Raw genomic sequence first — 15,065 nt, 5'->3', positions numbered from 1 at the left:
CTTGTTTGTTCCTTCTTATTCATGTTATTAGTAAACGTGGGAGTTGGGACCATCTTCACAAATTCAATAGCTTGTGTTTCTCTTAACCTTGCTTATGATCCTGAATTGAAAATCGCTATAGCAATTGAGAATGTTAAGTAAAAGTAGAATAAATACTGAAAATAATGAACAAGATAGTTGACTTTACTCCATGATACTGGGTATCATTCATTCTGTTACAGCCTATATTTTGGTGATACATACATATGCAGTTACATCCAGATGCAATATATACAGGTCGAAGAAGCCGTTGGGGGGAAAAATGGCATATCTAACATTTGTACAGAATTCCTTAAAATTCCAATCTAAACAATGAAGAGGTCATCAAATACTATTTAACGCTTACTTTACTCTGCAACCAACGGTATAATGATTCTTTGGTGACCTTCAACCTTTGTAGAACTGCAGGTCTCCTTGTCTGAAACCCCATCATTGTGGGTAATGCCTTCTCTCCTGGTAGTGCTTCTATGTTGAGATTTGAAAGGTTGGGGTTCTTTAACTTTGCTGTGCCACTAGGTGCAATTCTGGTTCTTGCTGGAAGAACTTCAAGGCCCAATTCATTCCTAAGAAGTTCTATTATTGCCTTTTGCACTTCTAATAAGTGTTTGGCTGGACTTTCGTCTGCTTTGGTAGATCCTATGACGATCAAGATGTCATCATTCACCGAATGTCCTGTATCCATAAAGACCAAAATATATAAATTTAGTTACATGGATTTTTGTGTGTCTCCACTTGCTTGCTTTCTTAGTTAACATGAATACGAATGCTTATGTAGACAAAAAGGCAATTGAAAATGAGCATGCAGCGCTGGCATTGTAGCATTACATATCTAGTATTTTTCATTCATACCTAAACCATAATTCTCTTTGATCATTCGAAGAACTGCAAGAATAACCAAGCGAGCTTCAACCTGTTGAGCAATAGGTTTGATGACAAAAAGTAAGAATTAAGACTTCACCAAAATCAAATATAACTTGCAAATTATTTTCTAAATTCGAGAGTTATGACAGAAACCCAGAGTAGATGTAGAAACAAATGAAGTGCTGTTTAAAATCTTCAATCAACAAAAATGTAGCTTTAAGCCATGCTTGAGTTGAGACATTTTAATGACCAAAGGAATATATAGGTACCTTTGTAAGTCCTTGAACATCAATTGCTAGGATGTCAGCTACCCTCTTTAGAAGGTGTGCCGCAATTTTTTCGAGAAGTAAACTCGGGGGTCTCTCTAATTCAGATTTATTACTGGAAGAAAATTCTCCTTGGTTCTCTTTGTTATCTTGTATCACTCCTTCACACCACTCCTCAATCAGTTCTTCCAGATAGCAGTCATTGGGTTTGTACCTATAATACATATGCTAGTTAGTTTAAAAACGAAGCAATGTGGGTATCAAAGGATATTCCGGCCATTCCCTTAAACATACAAGATGGTCCTGGATCAGATCCTTATGTTCAGTTCTTTGTATGCTATAATATTATGGATTATACCATGAGCACATTCAGTACAAAATATTTGGATCGGAAACTCTTTTTCCTCATACAATGAGGGATTCCTGTTCTTCTAATTCCGGAAGACCCAAAGATGGTCATTATAAAACTGATGTTTATGGTTATCCCTCTGGTAAAGCATATTATTTCAGAGACAAATTTTAACCACCAATTTTCTACTGGAGAAATAATTAACTAGAAGCAACAGCTTATATTATAAAATCACGTCAGTAGTAAATGAATTATATTGGATGGATCAAGCATGCCCAGGTTAAAAGTTATGAATGTAGCATCAGTACAGACTGCTTCTCTCTCTGTGTGTGGGCATATATATCTACACTGCTAATGATATTAATCGGCTATACCTACTCTTGAAACCATTAAACTGCGATCTCCCAAAGTTTCAATGTGTTGAAAAGTTGCTAACATATGATGTAACATGGAACAAACATGGTATGCATTTGACAGATAAACATACCCTGCCTTTCGCATATCTTGGTATACAGCCAGGCATTGTTGCACCTCATGTAGAGCGCCGTATTTACTGCGTGCCCTTAGAAGTGTGTTATAAGTCACCTGAGAAGATAATTAACAACATTAATAGAGATAACTTGATGAAGCATACTCTCTTTTCTTCTCTAGATCCCGATAAAGTAGTGATTTCCAATTTTTTTCAGGTATCTATTTACTATATTATGCATTGTCTGTCATTTCTTTTTCTCGTCTGGGAAACCGATGAATAGATATGTCAACCATTGTACTTATAGTTTAGTTGGTTTTTATGTTTGTAGAATCTTAGAGAAGCCTCATCAAAATTGCATTGAGTTAGTGGATAGAGCTATCTAAGTTTACCATTGAGTGATGAATAGAATCATAACACGATAACAACCAGTCTATAGGCACTCACCCAATTTGGATGTATCTCGTAGCTTTTCATTTCTTCGTATAATGTTAATGCTTGCTTAAAATTCTTACTTTCCACACAAACCTGTGAACCAAAAGGAAAAATTCTCATACGTCAAAGGCCAAGTAATTTTAAGATAGTAAAAATTGTCCCCTTCAAGTGTACAGGTAACTTTATAAAAAAAAATGAGCTCATTTTGACAGGAAAGTTTTGGACCTTAATGGCTGTTGTATAGGCAATGACATCAGGTTTAATTCCAGCTTTACCCATGGTTTTCAAAATCTGCAAGGGAACACAGTAATCTTATCAGAGAACTAATTGCATTATTAGTAGGGAAAAATATTTGATATTTTAAAGGACACAACTTTGTGTTATTTTTTATGAAACTACGTCATTTTGGTGTGTATTTGATGACTTTTTCCATTCTCTCTACTCCACTTTCTCTTTTCCTAATTTTATGGGGGAAAAAAAGAATACAAAAAATCACCAAATACACATCAAAACGACGTAGTCTCGTTAAAAATGAAACAAAGTTATGTGCTTTAAAATGACAAATGATTTTCCCTTATTATTATAATATTATTAAGCTAAGCAAAATAGTCTGTACTCTACGCATATCAATATTCAGGCAGACTATTCCTTCTAAGTAATTATTGTAAAGTCTGGTTTTATCTGGAATATGTCTTCAATGTAAGGTTTGCTAATTAAAGAATGGAAAGGGAGGCCCAATGCCCATAATCGGTTTCCATGGCAGCAATTTAAACATGATAATTCTGTGTCTATAGTTCTGCGTCTAGTAAATATTTTGCTTTTAAACATTTTGGAAGGGCTTTCCTATTTACCTATTATTTCCATCCATATTTCAAATCAATATTCTTTTATCTAATAATTAATCAAGCTACACATTCAATTGACACCCAACCAAAAAATTGAACATATTGGGTTATGAGATTAACAAACACTTTATAACTGTTCTGTTGTGTGACTAAATAATTCAAGTGGTACATTGAAACTGTCAAATATGATAAGAAATCCATCGTGTTCCCTGTGGCAGTAATACCAAAACACCAATCCTAATATAACTTGACAGAAAAGGTTTCCGAAAAATTGTGCAAAATAGATGCAAAAACATAATATTCTGGATTAATAAAAATTTTACCTCAATGGCACCCTCAACATTTTGTGATGCTGCACATAAATCTATCAAAATTGACCAGCTTATTTGATTAGGGGAAAGACCTACGGTTTTCATCTCGCTGATTAATGCTTTTGCATGGTAGTAATCGGTACCACAGGCCTTCAGTAAGATATTGTATGTTGTTGTAGTTGGTACGAAAGGGAACTTCTCAGCAAAACTCAAGATATGTGAATTAGAAAAGCTATTTGGCACAGTATTAGCATTATGCATGTCTCCTTGCTTTAAATTGATATTGTAGCCTTCACCAGAGGAACCCAACATCTTATTTCCCTTCCAAGAATGGAAAAAGCGAAAAGCCCTGTCATACTGGCAAGCTTCAACACATGCATGTAAAATGATGTTGAAACACTGTGTATTAGGTTCACAGCCAGCCAAAAGCATTTCTTCAAATAATTGAATTGCCTGCTCTACAAGTCCTGCATGTGCGCATGAACTGATCAATGAGGACCATGCAACAGTATTAAGAGAAACACCAGCCGACAGCATGTCCCGCTTGACTTTTAGAGCCATTTGCCACATTTTTGCATCAGCAAAGACCTGAAATTGGTACTAGTCAGGAGATGCCAAACATTTTGTACTTTAATATGTTACATATTGAGGACGAGGCTAGAGCAGTGGTAAAGTTACTTCTTTGTGACTGAAAGGTCATGGGATCAAATCTGAGACAACCTCTTTACAAATATGCAAAGGTAAGGCTGTTAGAGATATATATAAAATCATTAAAGAGGTCTTTACTTAATAGCTTAAGCTTTTGGGTTGAATTGGTTTTTTACATGGTATCAGAGTCTCAGTGTCACGGGTTCGATCCTCAACGCTCCCACTTTCTCTTGTGGAATTGCTTAGCACAGGTAAGCTGGACCTAATGCATCATCCACCCTTCAAGCCCAATGAGCTCTCGTGTGAGGGGCCGTGTTAGAGATAAATATAAAACTATAAAAGAGGCCTTCACTTAATAGCTTAAGCTTTTTGGTTGAATTGATTCTTTACAGGCTATATACATACAAGGATTGTCATCACTCCTACTCTCGCTAGTCAGGGTTTAATGGAGAGTGGTTTTTAATGTGTTACATATTCCTTCATTGCAAAGGAGTGAAGGAGAAGGTTTTATAGGTAGCATACAAAATCAATGAAATTATGGTGATTGTGTTGATCTACATTCTACAGTAATATACCTTTATAATTGTACTGTAGGTAAAAACATCTAATTTCAGCCGTCCCACTGATTCCCAATGCTTAAGTTCCCTATAAATATCGTGGGCTAGATCAACTCTTCCAGCAACACAGCATGCTTTCAGCAGGATGTTATAAGATGTCATATCTGGCTTCACACCATGATTCTGGATTTGTAGAAGGAATTTAGCCAATATGTAGTATTTGCTCAGATGAAGAGAAACTTTAATGCTCTTGCCAACTTTTGGCATGAAAATGAAAGCATATGCTGTCAATTAATATGTCAAGTTATCCAGAAGAAAATCTAATTAGCCTTCTTTTCTCATGTTTTAAGGGAAACCAAATGGAAAATAATATAAACATAATTCGCTTGATATGGTTTATTCAATGCATGAAAATTTGTGAGAAAACAGGAACGGCCAGGACAAGTGTTCCTATGCCAAGTTTTCAGAATCTCTATTGATATAAATTTATATTATATGTGCAATTTATGTTAAGAAAAGGAACATTTAGGTCAAAAGGCATAATCATCATCAAGCACATGTTGGAATGCTGACCTAGATAGAACACATACAGGTGTAAACAGAAACTTTTCACACAAATGATATCCAGTGATACATATGCATAAATGCACATCTCTGTACTACAATTCTTCTTTTTTCTTGGGGGTTGTGTGCATATTTCACTTGTGTATATATGTGTGCCACAATGATATTTGGGGGGAGCAGGGGTTACCTGCATATTTTGATATAGGTTTAATGTATAGCTAAGATCATGGGCATTCACATTCATGAGACTGTTGAACACATATATATTTGGAGAGATCTTCTGATTGAGCAAATCCTGCACCAGGAAAATGAATGCCATAATGCACATATGAGAAGTGAATAAATAAATACCTGTGTTTATCAGCCAACATTATGACCTCTAGTATGGTATTTGTTTTCACAAATAATGAAGTTTAAATTTCATATTTTGAAATTCAAAGACAATACCACTTTAGGAAACATGTGAAGGCCAAATTACTGAGTAAGTTGTGACGTTATCAAAAACTAATTACAGTTTCTGCCCCCGCCCCCCCCCCCCGCCCCCCCTATCTCTCTCCCATCGTTATTATTATTTATTTCTCTCTGACATATTTAGGGTCTATGAAGAGAAAATAAAAAGTTTAAACTGGATCTACTATTATTATAAACCTTTTTATGCTGTAGTAAACAATAGTGTCTATTTCACTGATGGTATAAAAGCTTTACTTAGTCACTAAATTAAATACAATAAGAATATAAGTTGATTTGGTGTCTATATACTGACAGAAGTTGATCCAATGCAAAGTTTGTATTTATTAAAATAGCTCCACATTGATCTATATACTAATGTTGAATAGAGAGAAAAGGAGCAAGAGGAAAAGAGTGAGTGAATAAAAATGGGGTTGTTAATGACTTTTGCATCATAAGAACTACTTCTACGAGTGTAAAATACTAAAATGAAATTCAAGTCTTTAAATAGGTCCTTTGCTTTAAGTCTTCCCAAACAAGTTAAAGTAAGAGAACGTAAACTGATTGGAAAATACCTCATATATGTACCTAGATTTCTTCCAATTGCCACAGAGACCACAAACGTCAATTATTGCTCGGTATATGTACATATTGGGACTATCCAAGTTTTTCTTCAATGAATCATACGCTTTCAGAGCAGATACTAAATCCCTCCTTTTTCCAAATTCGCTTATAATGTTGCTGAATAATATATGTGCATGTGGAAGAAGACATGCATACCTGAAAGATGCAATACCATCCATCATATAAAAGCTGATTATATAGAGACAATCAACATATATGAACTAGTTACAAAACCAAAGGAATCAGTAGTTTAGAAGGTATAAATTAAGGGTTTAATATTTCTGCTTTTACCGCAGAAATTATTTTTCTCCACACTTACATAAAAATAAGTGAGTCTCATTATATCCCATTAACTTTCTCTCTCTCTTCTCGTTATAATGGAATCCACTCACTTTAAGTGAGTGTGGCAATAAAAAGTTTTACTCAGCGCAAAGGCAGAAATACTTTTCACAAAAAAGAAAGACATAAACAGAACTATTAAGAAATTGAAACAACGTGTCTTTTGCAACAATATCAAAATCATACCTCACAGCTAAAATTGGGTTACGACAAAGAACACATTGTTTTATAATGTCAGACGGGTGAACAAGTTCTCTGATTGGTAACTGGAAACCTGAAGGAATAAATTCATGTAATTATGTCAAACATTAGGAAGCTGTTCCATGCTTAAACTTATCTATCCCTAATAAGAGTTTAGTCTTTGAATGCATAGCATAGATGTTAGATTTATAAAGAGTAAACACACTTAGAACTGATTCCTAATGAATCTACATTACTAAGAAAAAGAACCAACAAATAGAAATCGGTGACAAAAAAAATTACGTGCGAGAACCTCCATCAATTCAACAGCTTCCTCAATGTGGTCACATGTGACCATCCTTGAACACTCCTTTGCAATGATATCCATGGCAGACCCATCAAAATGAGTAGATAGAGAAATCCCAAGATCCTGAACTTTCTTCAAAGTATCAATCACAGTCCGAACATTCCTGTCTCGAATTCCCAGCAGAACCCCATTGGCGAGGAGTTCAACGTCTTCAGATTCTCTAGCAAGGTTGGAGGTGACGTCAGCATGGTGGTTGAGGGGTACTTGGAGGGTGCAAGAAATGTTCCGAGGGGAAGAGAAAGGAGTGAGCTTTGGAAGAGAAGGGTTATGGGGCTTGATGCTGTGGCGGTGAAGTGAAGCAGAAGGAGTGGATGATGATGAGTTAAGAGGAGGAGAGACAATGGAGGATCCAAGGATCACAAAATCTCTCATTATTGTCCAACCCTTTGTTTGTTTGGTTGAGCATTGAGCATGAAAAGTGGAGTTAATAAGGGTTTTGGAGTTTGTATTGGATTGGATTTGAAAGGTGTGTGTTTATGTTGTCCTCTGAGAACATTATCGTACCAACAAAAATGCAGGATTCATTGTGAACAACAATCCTTTTACCTTTTTCTTTACACGGGACAATTAATTAGTTGGGGAAAATTAGGCTTTTTATTCATATTTGTTAAGATAAAATATTTAGAGAATTAATGTTTCTTATATTTTAGAGAAATAATTTTATCTTATCTCTTGTATATACATAAAAGTGTGTTGCAGTTGAATTTGATTTGTGATTCGGATCAATTCATTTAAATTTTTTACATTCGTATAATTCTGTTCGGGTAGAATAATTTCATTTTTAAACTAAACCAGTTCAAAAATATATATATAATTCTTTCAATATGATTTGAATTGATTCACGATTTCATTCACTTCATTTGATTTTCTTTTCCCTTGTTAAAATGTCTCTTTGCTTTTGATCAGAATCGGTTTTTTTTTACAGTCGGGCCAATTGTGTGATCTTCCTTTGCATAAATGGCCTGAAATCGTCTTGGGTCAGAGCAGCTTTAACATATGGGTCTTCAATGGAACAAGATGGGGTGTACTTGCAAGACACTCTGATGCTCAAGTCAGATATGGTTCAAACAGGTTTTATTCTGTAAAAGAAGAATTGTACCTTTGTGTGATCATGTATGTATTTATAGTAGAGAGATAACCAGCTTGAGAGATATCTTGGTGTTAAAGTATACTTGGAGATGAAATATTCAAAAGATGTGATATTTAATATTGTAGAGCTTGCCATCATGTAGCCTTTTAATATTATGGAGCTTGATGAGATGAGGTTGCAGCCTTCATTGACTGTCATCTTCCTTAAAAGTGAAGGCTTTTATTTTGGGTCTTGTCTTTTTATAATATTATTCACAATCTTAAACCACCATACCCTACGTTGTATGCATTTGGTAAGTATATGGTTTATTAGAAGTAGCAAAAACTTTTATGAGTTCTTCGTGACAATTAGCTTTCACGGCTGTGTAACTTGTGATGGAATAAAGCATTCATTCACATCTATAAGTTTAGCTGCATTTTTACGAAGGAGCTGGCTTGTCTCACAATTAAATATCACATAAATAGCGCTAACTTGAACATGGATTCTAATCATTCTATACTTGGAATTAATAAGGTAACAAATATGTTTCTATAGAATGAGTCAAGACATATCAAGCATTTGAATAAAACAATGTACACAAGAACAGCTTGGCAATTTGTTTCACATTTATCACAAACCAAGGATAGGTTCAGCCTTAGGTTAAAAATATTTCACACTTCAATAAAATTGAGTAAATAATATTGCTAAAAAGTATATTCATTAATGTCTATAATTATGAATTTTTTATGTATCAATAATTATTACTTTTAATAAATAAATAAAATTAATAGGGAATTTTGATAAATAAATCATATTAAATTAGATTTATAAAAAATATAATCATAATTAAATTATTTTAATAATTTAACAAAATATAAAAACATGACGAATAAATCATTATTATTTTATGTATGTATATTGTTTATGTATCATTTTTTTTGTACATTTATTCAACAATTAGTCGATTAATTAACTAATCTAGTATAGGAATAAATTTTAGATTCAAAAAAACTCACCTTGGCAATTCTACTTACTCATATTGGGATTTTTGAATTAAAATTATGAATAAGAATCTCGTAAAAAGAATATCATCGGGTGGTATTTTTGAATTTTCACCCGTGGCAAATTTTACATAATTCATAAGATATAAATAACTGCGTTTTAATATTAATATTTTCATGACTAAAATATATTCTCTTGTTAAAGTTCTAACTATAATATTTTTGCTTCACAAAATGGTGGATTCCTCTTTTTTTTCTTTCATGATGCTGCGTTTTGACCCTTTGTGGCATATTATAATTTTTTTTCAAAAATTAATTTTGTAAAATCAGCTGACATCTTCATAAATTATTGATATATATTTCTAAAAATATTTTAACCTATCATTTAGTTGTTTAATAACATTCTTAAAAAATTATTTTCCAAAAATGGTAATTCGAACCACCCTAGTTTCTACAAATAAATGTTCTTGCGGAAGTCGAAGGACGGAGTGTGTGTGTGAAGTGGCAGTAAGAAAACCCAGGCACGTTGGGAACACTCCAAGTGTAAGGGGGGGCAAATCGGGAAATTCAAGTTTTGGGAATCTTCTGGAGAGTCTCGACCCCGTCCGGGCCAAACCCTAACCACACATTGTGTTCCCGGCAACCACGTCATCCTCCACCACCGATCAGAACCCTAATTTTGTTATCTCTTCTATTTTATTCCGTAATCTCGAAGGCAAAGTTTTATTTGATGCCGCCGAAGCAGCCATCAAAAGCTGATTTAGCGAAGAAGCAGAAGACCGTAGAGGATAAAACCTTCGGTCTCAAGAACAAAAACAAGAGCAAAAATGTCCAGAAATACGTCCAGAACCTCCAGCAATCCGTACAAGCCAAGCCTGATGCTTCCAAACTCGCTGCCAAGGTCCCTCTCCTGTTATAGTTAAATATAAGTTTAAGTATTGATTATCGTTGATTATCAGAAATGATGCGGATTTTGTTTTGCTGATTGTGTAATGGTGATGACAGAAAAAGAAGGAGGAAGAGATGGCCAAGGACAAGGAGCTGAATGATTTGTTCAAAATTGCTGTTAGTCAGCCTAAAGTTCCTGTTGGTAATTATCTTAGACTCACTTTGGAGTTTTCATGTTGGGTTTTATTTATTCAGTGTTGCAGGAAACTGATATCTGAAAATTTGATCAGGTGTTGATCCTAAATCCATATTATGTGAGTTTTTTAAAGTGGGACAGTGTGTCAAGGGGTTCAAGTGCAAATTCTCACACGATTTGAATGTTCAGAGGAAGGGGGAAAAGATTGACATTTATAGCGATAAGCGTGACGAGGGTATTGGATGGAAGTTCAATAGTGACAATCATTTGCTGCTTATTGTTTTGGCTTTGACGGGTTTCTGTTGTTTTTCTAACTTTTGGTTGGCTCTCACTTCTGTCAGAAACAATGGAGGATTGGGATCAAGAGACCTTGGAGAAGGTAGTGGAGTCAAAGAAAACCGAGTATAATCAAAACAAACCAACTGACATAGTACGTTGTTTCATTTGATTTCTTGGAATTGTCACTGTCATTCTTGTTTTTTTGATATTTTGCATTTTTCTTTTTGAGTTTCAGTATGCTTATGGTTTGATATGGAGTGTCTTTTGGATATTTGATGATGGTGCGTTGTTTTCAAATCTTATTTTCCACTTGGATCGTGCTACTCAAAGTGACCGTCATCTGCTGTTTGTGTACTCTGTTCAGGTGTGTAAATACTTTTTGGAAGCAGTGGAGAAGAAGCAATATGGTTGGTTCTGGGCCTGCCCCAATGGCGGTAAGAATTGCCACTATAGACATGCCCTTCCCCCTGGATATGTTTTAAAATCTCAAATGAAGGCTCTATTAGAGGAGGAAAGTGAAAAAATAACAATAGAGGAGGAGATTGAAAATCAGGTGAAAATATTTTTTCTGCAGTGAGCTATGTCATTTGATGTTGTATTAGGTTACCTAACAGAATTTTTTTATCATGGTTTAGCGTGCCAAAGTGACAACTACAACTCCTATGACTCCTGAGTTATTCATGCAATGGAAGACGAAGAAGATAGAAGAGAGAGATGCCAATTTGGCTGCACAACAGGCAGATAGGGCTAAGAATGACCGCATGAGGTACATCCACTATCTTTGTCTTATCCATCACATGTGAAAGTGTGTGTATGCATCTTATTACTCAATGTTAGAGAAAAGGAACGTACTGCATGTTGTTGAACATGTTTGAATGGGAGGATTACAGTTGGTTAGAAAGGCTGGTGATCTTTAACTTGGTTGTTTGGCGCTGATCAATGATCATGGTATATTGATTCCCCGTTCATTTGCAGTGGCCGGGAGCTCTTTTTGTCAGATGCTAGCTGGTTTGTGGATGATGATGAAGCATATGACAAGTACCAAAGAGAACCAGAATCTGATGACGCCGAACAAAATGTTAGTGTTTTCTTTCCTATTTCTCTGCATAATTTGGTTGCCTATTTCATGGACATTTAACTTCAGTTTTCCGACTGGTGCACTTTATGTGTTATTTATATATTATATACCCTTTTGTCTATCATAAGATCTTAAATAAAATAATTTTGCCTTTGGAGCTGCATTGTTGTTCAGGTGTGTAATGTTAATCATTTTTTTGGGTCCATTGGAACTTGGGTTATGACCGGTTGTGGCTCACCCCCTTTCATAACCCCCAGCCCACACCCATGTGACATAGTCAATATGTCTCCCAAATCATACAATTCTAATAACTTGTAGTTTTTGTTCAGGAAGACAGGTACTTTTTGTAGTTGGTACACAAGTTGTACTTGTTTCAAAGCACATTGAAATGGAATTAATGTATCTGTAAGGAGTTCCAGAAAATAAAAATATAAAGATCCTTGAACCAAAAACTGTGCATTCATTAATACTTGCATTTAGGTTGCTTCGTATGACATTGCCTGCTGGAAAGATCCAGGATGGTTGCGTTTTCCTTTGTTCATGGAGCTATGTCATAAATTATAGCTAGTTTGAAGTCTTCTTTCTTCTCCATTCCAAACAGTAGTTGTGATGCTATTACAGTATTACCAATATGCCTTCTGAAGCATATATAGAGACAGGATGCTACTCCCCCCCTCCTCTTCCCTTCTCTCTCTCTCCTCTTGCTGTACTGAATGCACAGTTAAAGTATGTGCTTAAACTGAAGCATATATAGAGACAGGATGCTACTCTCCCCCCCTCTCTTGCTGTACTGAATGCACAGTTAAAATATGTGCTTAAACTGCGGCATTTTTATTTTCATTTACTGTATATTTCGTTTTGCTAATTGTTGGGTTCAACTTTAGGTGAATGGTAATGCTGCTGAAGATGGTCCCAGCGCCTCGACAGTTAATGCTGATGCTGAAGATCCTGATGTTGATGATGATGATGAACTGGACATGGACGAGTTAAATGAATTGGAAGCAAGCTTATCAAAGACATCAATCCAAATAAAGGAGTAAGGAGCTGAAGATTAATTCTGAGAATTAGTTTGTAACCTACATGTGATATTTTTATGCCTCTGCTTCACACTAGAGCACATGCCTGTAGCCATTGGCTCTGCTTTCAAGGAAGTTTTTTCAATGAAGCCTTTAATGATATTACATTTGGTATGAATAATTGCCAGTGTGATATAATTCAAGTTGGACCTACTACACACATTTTTGTTGTTTGAACACAAGGTTGTCTCGAGTTGTTTGAATCTAATTTTGTTGATGAGTTTTGCTATCTCTGCATAGGGATCTTCCACATTGCTTTGTGCTGGTAATGTCTTATTAACGCTGAAGCATAAAGTGGTATCTTTGGCGTCATGTTTCAGCATGTTTGGTTGGGTTTTTTTATATCTTCAGTTAGTTACTAAAGATTAAGTCTCAACTTATCTTTGGTTTGTTATGGAAGATAAGTGAAAAGCTAATGCATCATATCCCACTACTCCAACAACTTCAGTAACTACCACTTCAGGTGCATATCCACAACTACTTATGTGATGAGCATAAGTTATTTAAGGTATGTGTGCTATGATTTAGGTCCATAAGCTTGTTTTCGTATTCAGGCACACATACACCGTTTAAATGACGAGAGTGAGAGCTTGGAAGCACATAAAAACCAAAGGGATATACATGACCCCTTTATTTTTCCGCATTGATCTAATTTCTTATTTGATTATTAGGCATGATTAGATCATAAAAGAATTTTAGACTAGACTTACATGTTTAACTTATCGTACGGTAACTGAGAAATCCATATATCATGGGAACGGTGATAAATTACCCTAAGATAAAAGAATATATAGGGGGAAGACAAATAGCAAGAAATTTGGTATATACCCTTAGAAAGGGGGATTAAAAGAATCAGTCTAAAATGGTAATTGCGTTTTATGCTTTATTCTATGGAATGGATATTCCCATGTTTGTTAGTAAAAGAAGCATGGAATTGTGATTTTTATTCTAACCATTCCTTCCAAGAGAGGTTGGATTGGAGGTGATTCCATTGTCTATGGATTGAGATTTAAAATCCTTTTCCTAACATGCCTTCGTTTAGTTTATGGAATGACAATATCCTTCATTAAATTTAACCTACCTTATAATTTTGTTTTTTGCCTGTCCGAAACTACCCACCCATTCATGTCTTGCAATTAATTTTGTTCTATTGTTCATGTTAATTATTCGGCATTGATACCATGGTCATTGCATTGCAGTCTCTATTACATTCCATTCTATTTCTTTTCATATTATTTGGAATCACCATTCCATATATTGAATGGGACGTAAAGTGCAAATGATTCTAAAGAGGATGGTACATTTTTCTATAGGGTACTAAGCAAGCACACCTAATACAGAGGGGAGCTCTAATTGAAGAGGGTTATCAAGATCAGTCTTATAAAATGACGAATATTATAACAGAATGGGGTTGTCCAAGATTTTATTCTATTTACGAGGAAAATATATTTAGATCATGTTAGAGGGTTTGCCAAATCATGAATAATGTGGTATGTATCAGTGCGTAAGAGCACATGGACCTTCGGCGTACGTGAGTTCAGACTTCAGAGTTTTCATGTTTCGGTCTAATTAAATAAGAGTGAACTATGAAGATTATGCCCTTCTTATTTCTTCTACCATTCTGAAAAATTGGATCATGATTTATCCTGGCCTCGTAGTATAACACTTCTAGCGAAATAAGAATATAATTTTGTGTGTGTATGCCACAAAAGTGTGAAGACGGACTTTTTGGGGATTAATAGATAAATTTTATGTCTTTGACACGTATAAAAATGTGTGAGATTCGTGTAAAGAGAAGAGAGAAAGAGAAAATATGAGTTTCACACTTATATATGCAAATGAGATAATTTTATCTCCTATAATATGAGAAACAGTAAATCTAATAAAAAATGGGTGTTTGCAAAAGACCTGTTATGTTTAATACAAGACTAAAAAAAAATTAAAGTGGTGCCAGTTAGAGGTGTTTGCGATCTGGATTGAATCGATTTTGAAGCAAAAATCATTTAATTCAATCCTTTCAGTTTGATCATTTAATCATCCATTCAGTTTGGATTTTTTTTAATTCAATCCAATCCAATTTTATTCGGTTTGGATTGGATCGGTTTACGATTTTTCGAAAAGCCTAAAATTCCCGCTCTACAAATCACTAGCTATATCAAAATAAAGCCATACAAAAT

At 34.9% G+C, this 15,065-nt stretch overlaps 2 protein-coding genes across 2 annotated transcripts; one reads left to right on the top strand and one right to left on the bottom strand.

The window, feature by feature from the left end:
• Window positions 1-59: 59 nt before the first annotated feature.
• On the bottom strand, window positions 60-7,784 carry LOC133309823 (pentatricopeptide repeat-containing protein At5g02830, chloroplastic). Its single transcript, XM_061510663.1, has 12 exons — window positions 7,238-7,784; window positions 6,941-7,028; window positions 6,367-6,571; window positions 5,532-5,639; window positions 4,799-4,963; window positions 3,588-4,163; window positions 2,645-2,710; window positions 2,432-2,512; window positions 2,003-2,100; window positions 1,170-1,380; window positions 889-949; window positions 60-711 (listed from the first exon to the last, which is right to left on the bottom strand). Exons 1-12 carry the CDS (start codon window positions 7,671-7,673, stop codon window positions 371-373), a joined length of 2,436 nt encoding a protein of 811 aa, XP_061366647.1. The 5' UTR covers window positions 7,674-7,784; the 3' UTR covers window positions 60-370.
• Window positions 7,785-9,870: 2,086 nt separating this feature from the next.
• LOC133309827 (zinc finger CCCH domain-containing protein 11-like) lies at window positions 9,871-13,141 on the top strand. The gene is made up of 8 exons (XM_061510666.1): window positions 9,871-10,272; window positions 10,377-10,461; window positions 10,550-10,690; window positions 10,797-10,885; window positions 11,099-11,287; window positions 11,370-11,500; window positions 11,710-11,812; window positions 12,697-13,141. The coding sequence occupies exons 1-8, from the start codon at window positions 10,102-10,104 to the stop codon at window positions 12,850-12,852; spliced, it is 1,065 nt and encodes a 354-aa protein (XP_061366650.1). The 5' UTR covers window positions 9,871-10,101; the 3' UTR covers window positions 12,853-13,141.
• The last annotated feature ends 1,924 nt before the right edge of the window (window positions 13,142-15,065 follow it).

This window comes from Gastrolobium bilobum, unplaced genomic scaffold, assembly GCF_033153095.1.
Source record: "Gastrolobium bilobum isolate Gb01-03AN ecotype WA unplaced genomic scaffold, APGP_CSIRO_Gbil_v1 utg850, whole genome shotgun sequence".
Lineage (NCBI taxonomy): Eukaryota > Viridiplantae > Streptophyta > Magnoliopsida > Fabales > Fabaceae > Gastrolobium > Gastrolobium bilobum.
The sequence above is the reverse complement of the archived record's forward strand: the minus strand, read 5'-3'. Positions and strand labels throughout refer to the sequence as shown.

Excerpts from the sequence above, each read along its gene's own strand:
- LOC133309823 (XM_061510663.1), bottom strand. The coding sequence starts at position 7,673 with ATGAGAGATTTTGTGATCCTTGGATCCTCCATTGTCTCTCCTCCTCTT. Across the intron at positions 7,029-7,237 it reads ATTGATGGAGGTTCTCGCAC|GTTTCCAGTTACCAATCAGA; the intron begins GTAATTTTTTTT and ends TTATTCCTTCAG. Across the intron at positions 712-888 it reads CAAAGAGAATTATGGTTTAG|GACATTCGGTGAATGATGAC; the intron begins GTATGAATGAAA and ends TTATGGATACAG.
- LOC133309827 (XM_061510666.1), top strand. The coding sequence starts at position 10,102 with ATGCCGCCGAAGCAGCCATCAAAAGCTGATTTAGCGAAGAAGCAGAAG. Across the intron at positions 10,691-10,796 it reads TAGCGATAAGCGTGACGAGG|AAACAATGGAGGATTGGGAT; the intron begins GTATTGGATGGA and ends CACTTCTGTCAG. Across the intron at positions 10,886-11,098 it reads AAAACAAACCAACTGACATA|GTGTGTAAATACTTTTTGGA; the intron begins GTACGTTGTTTC and ends TACTCTGTTCAG.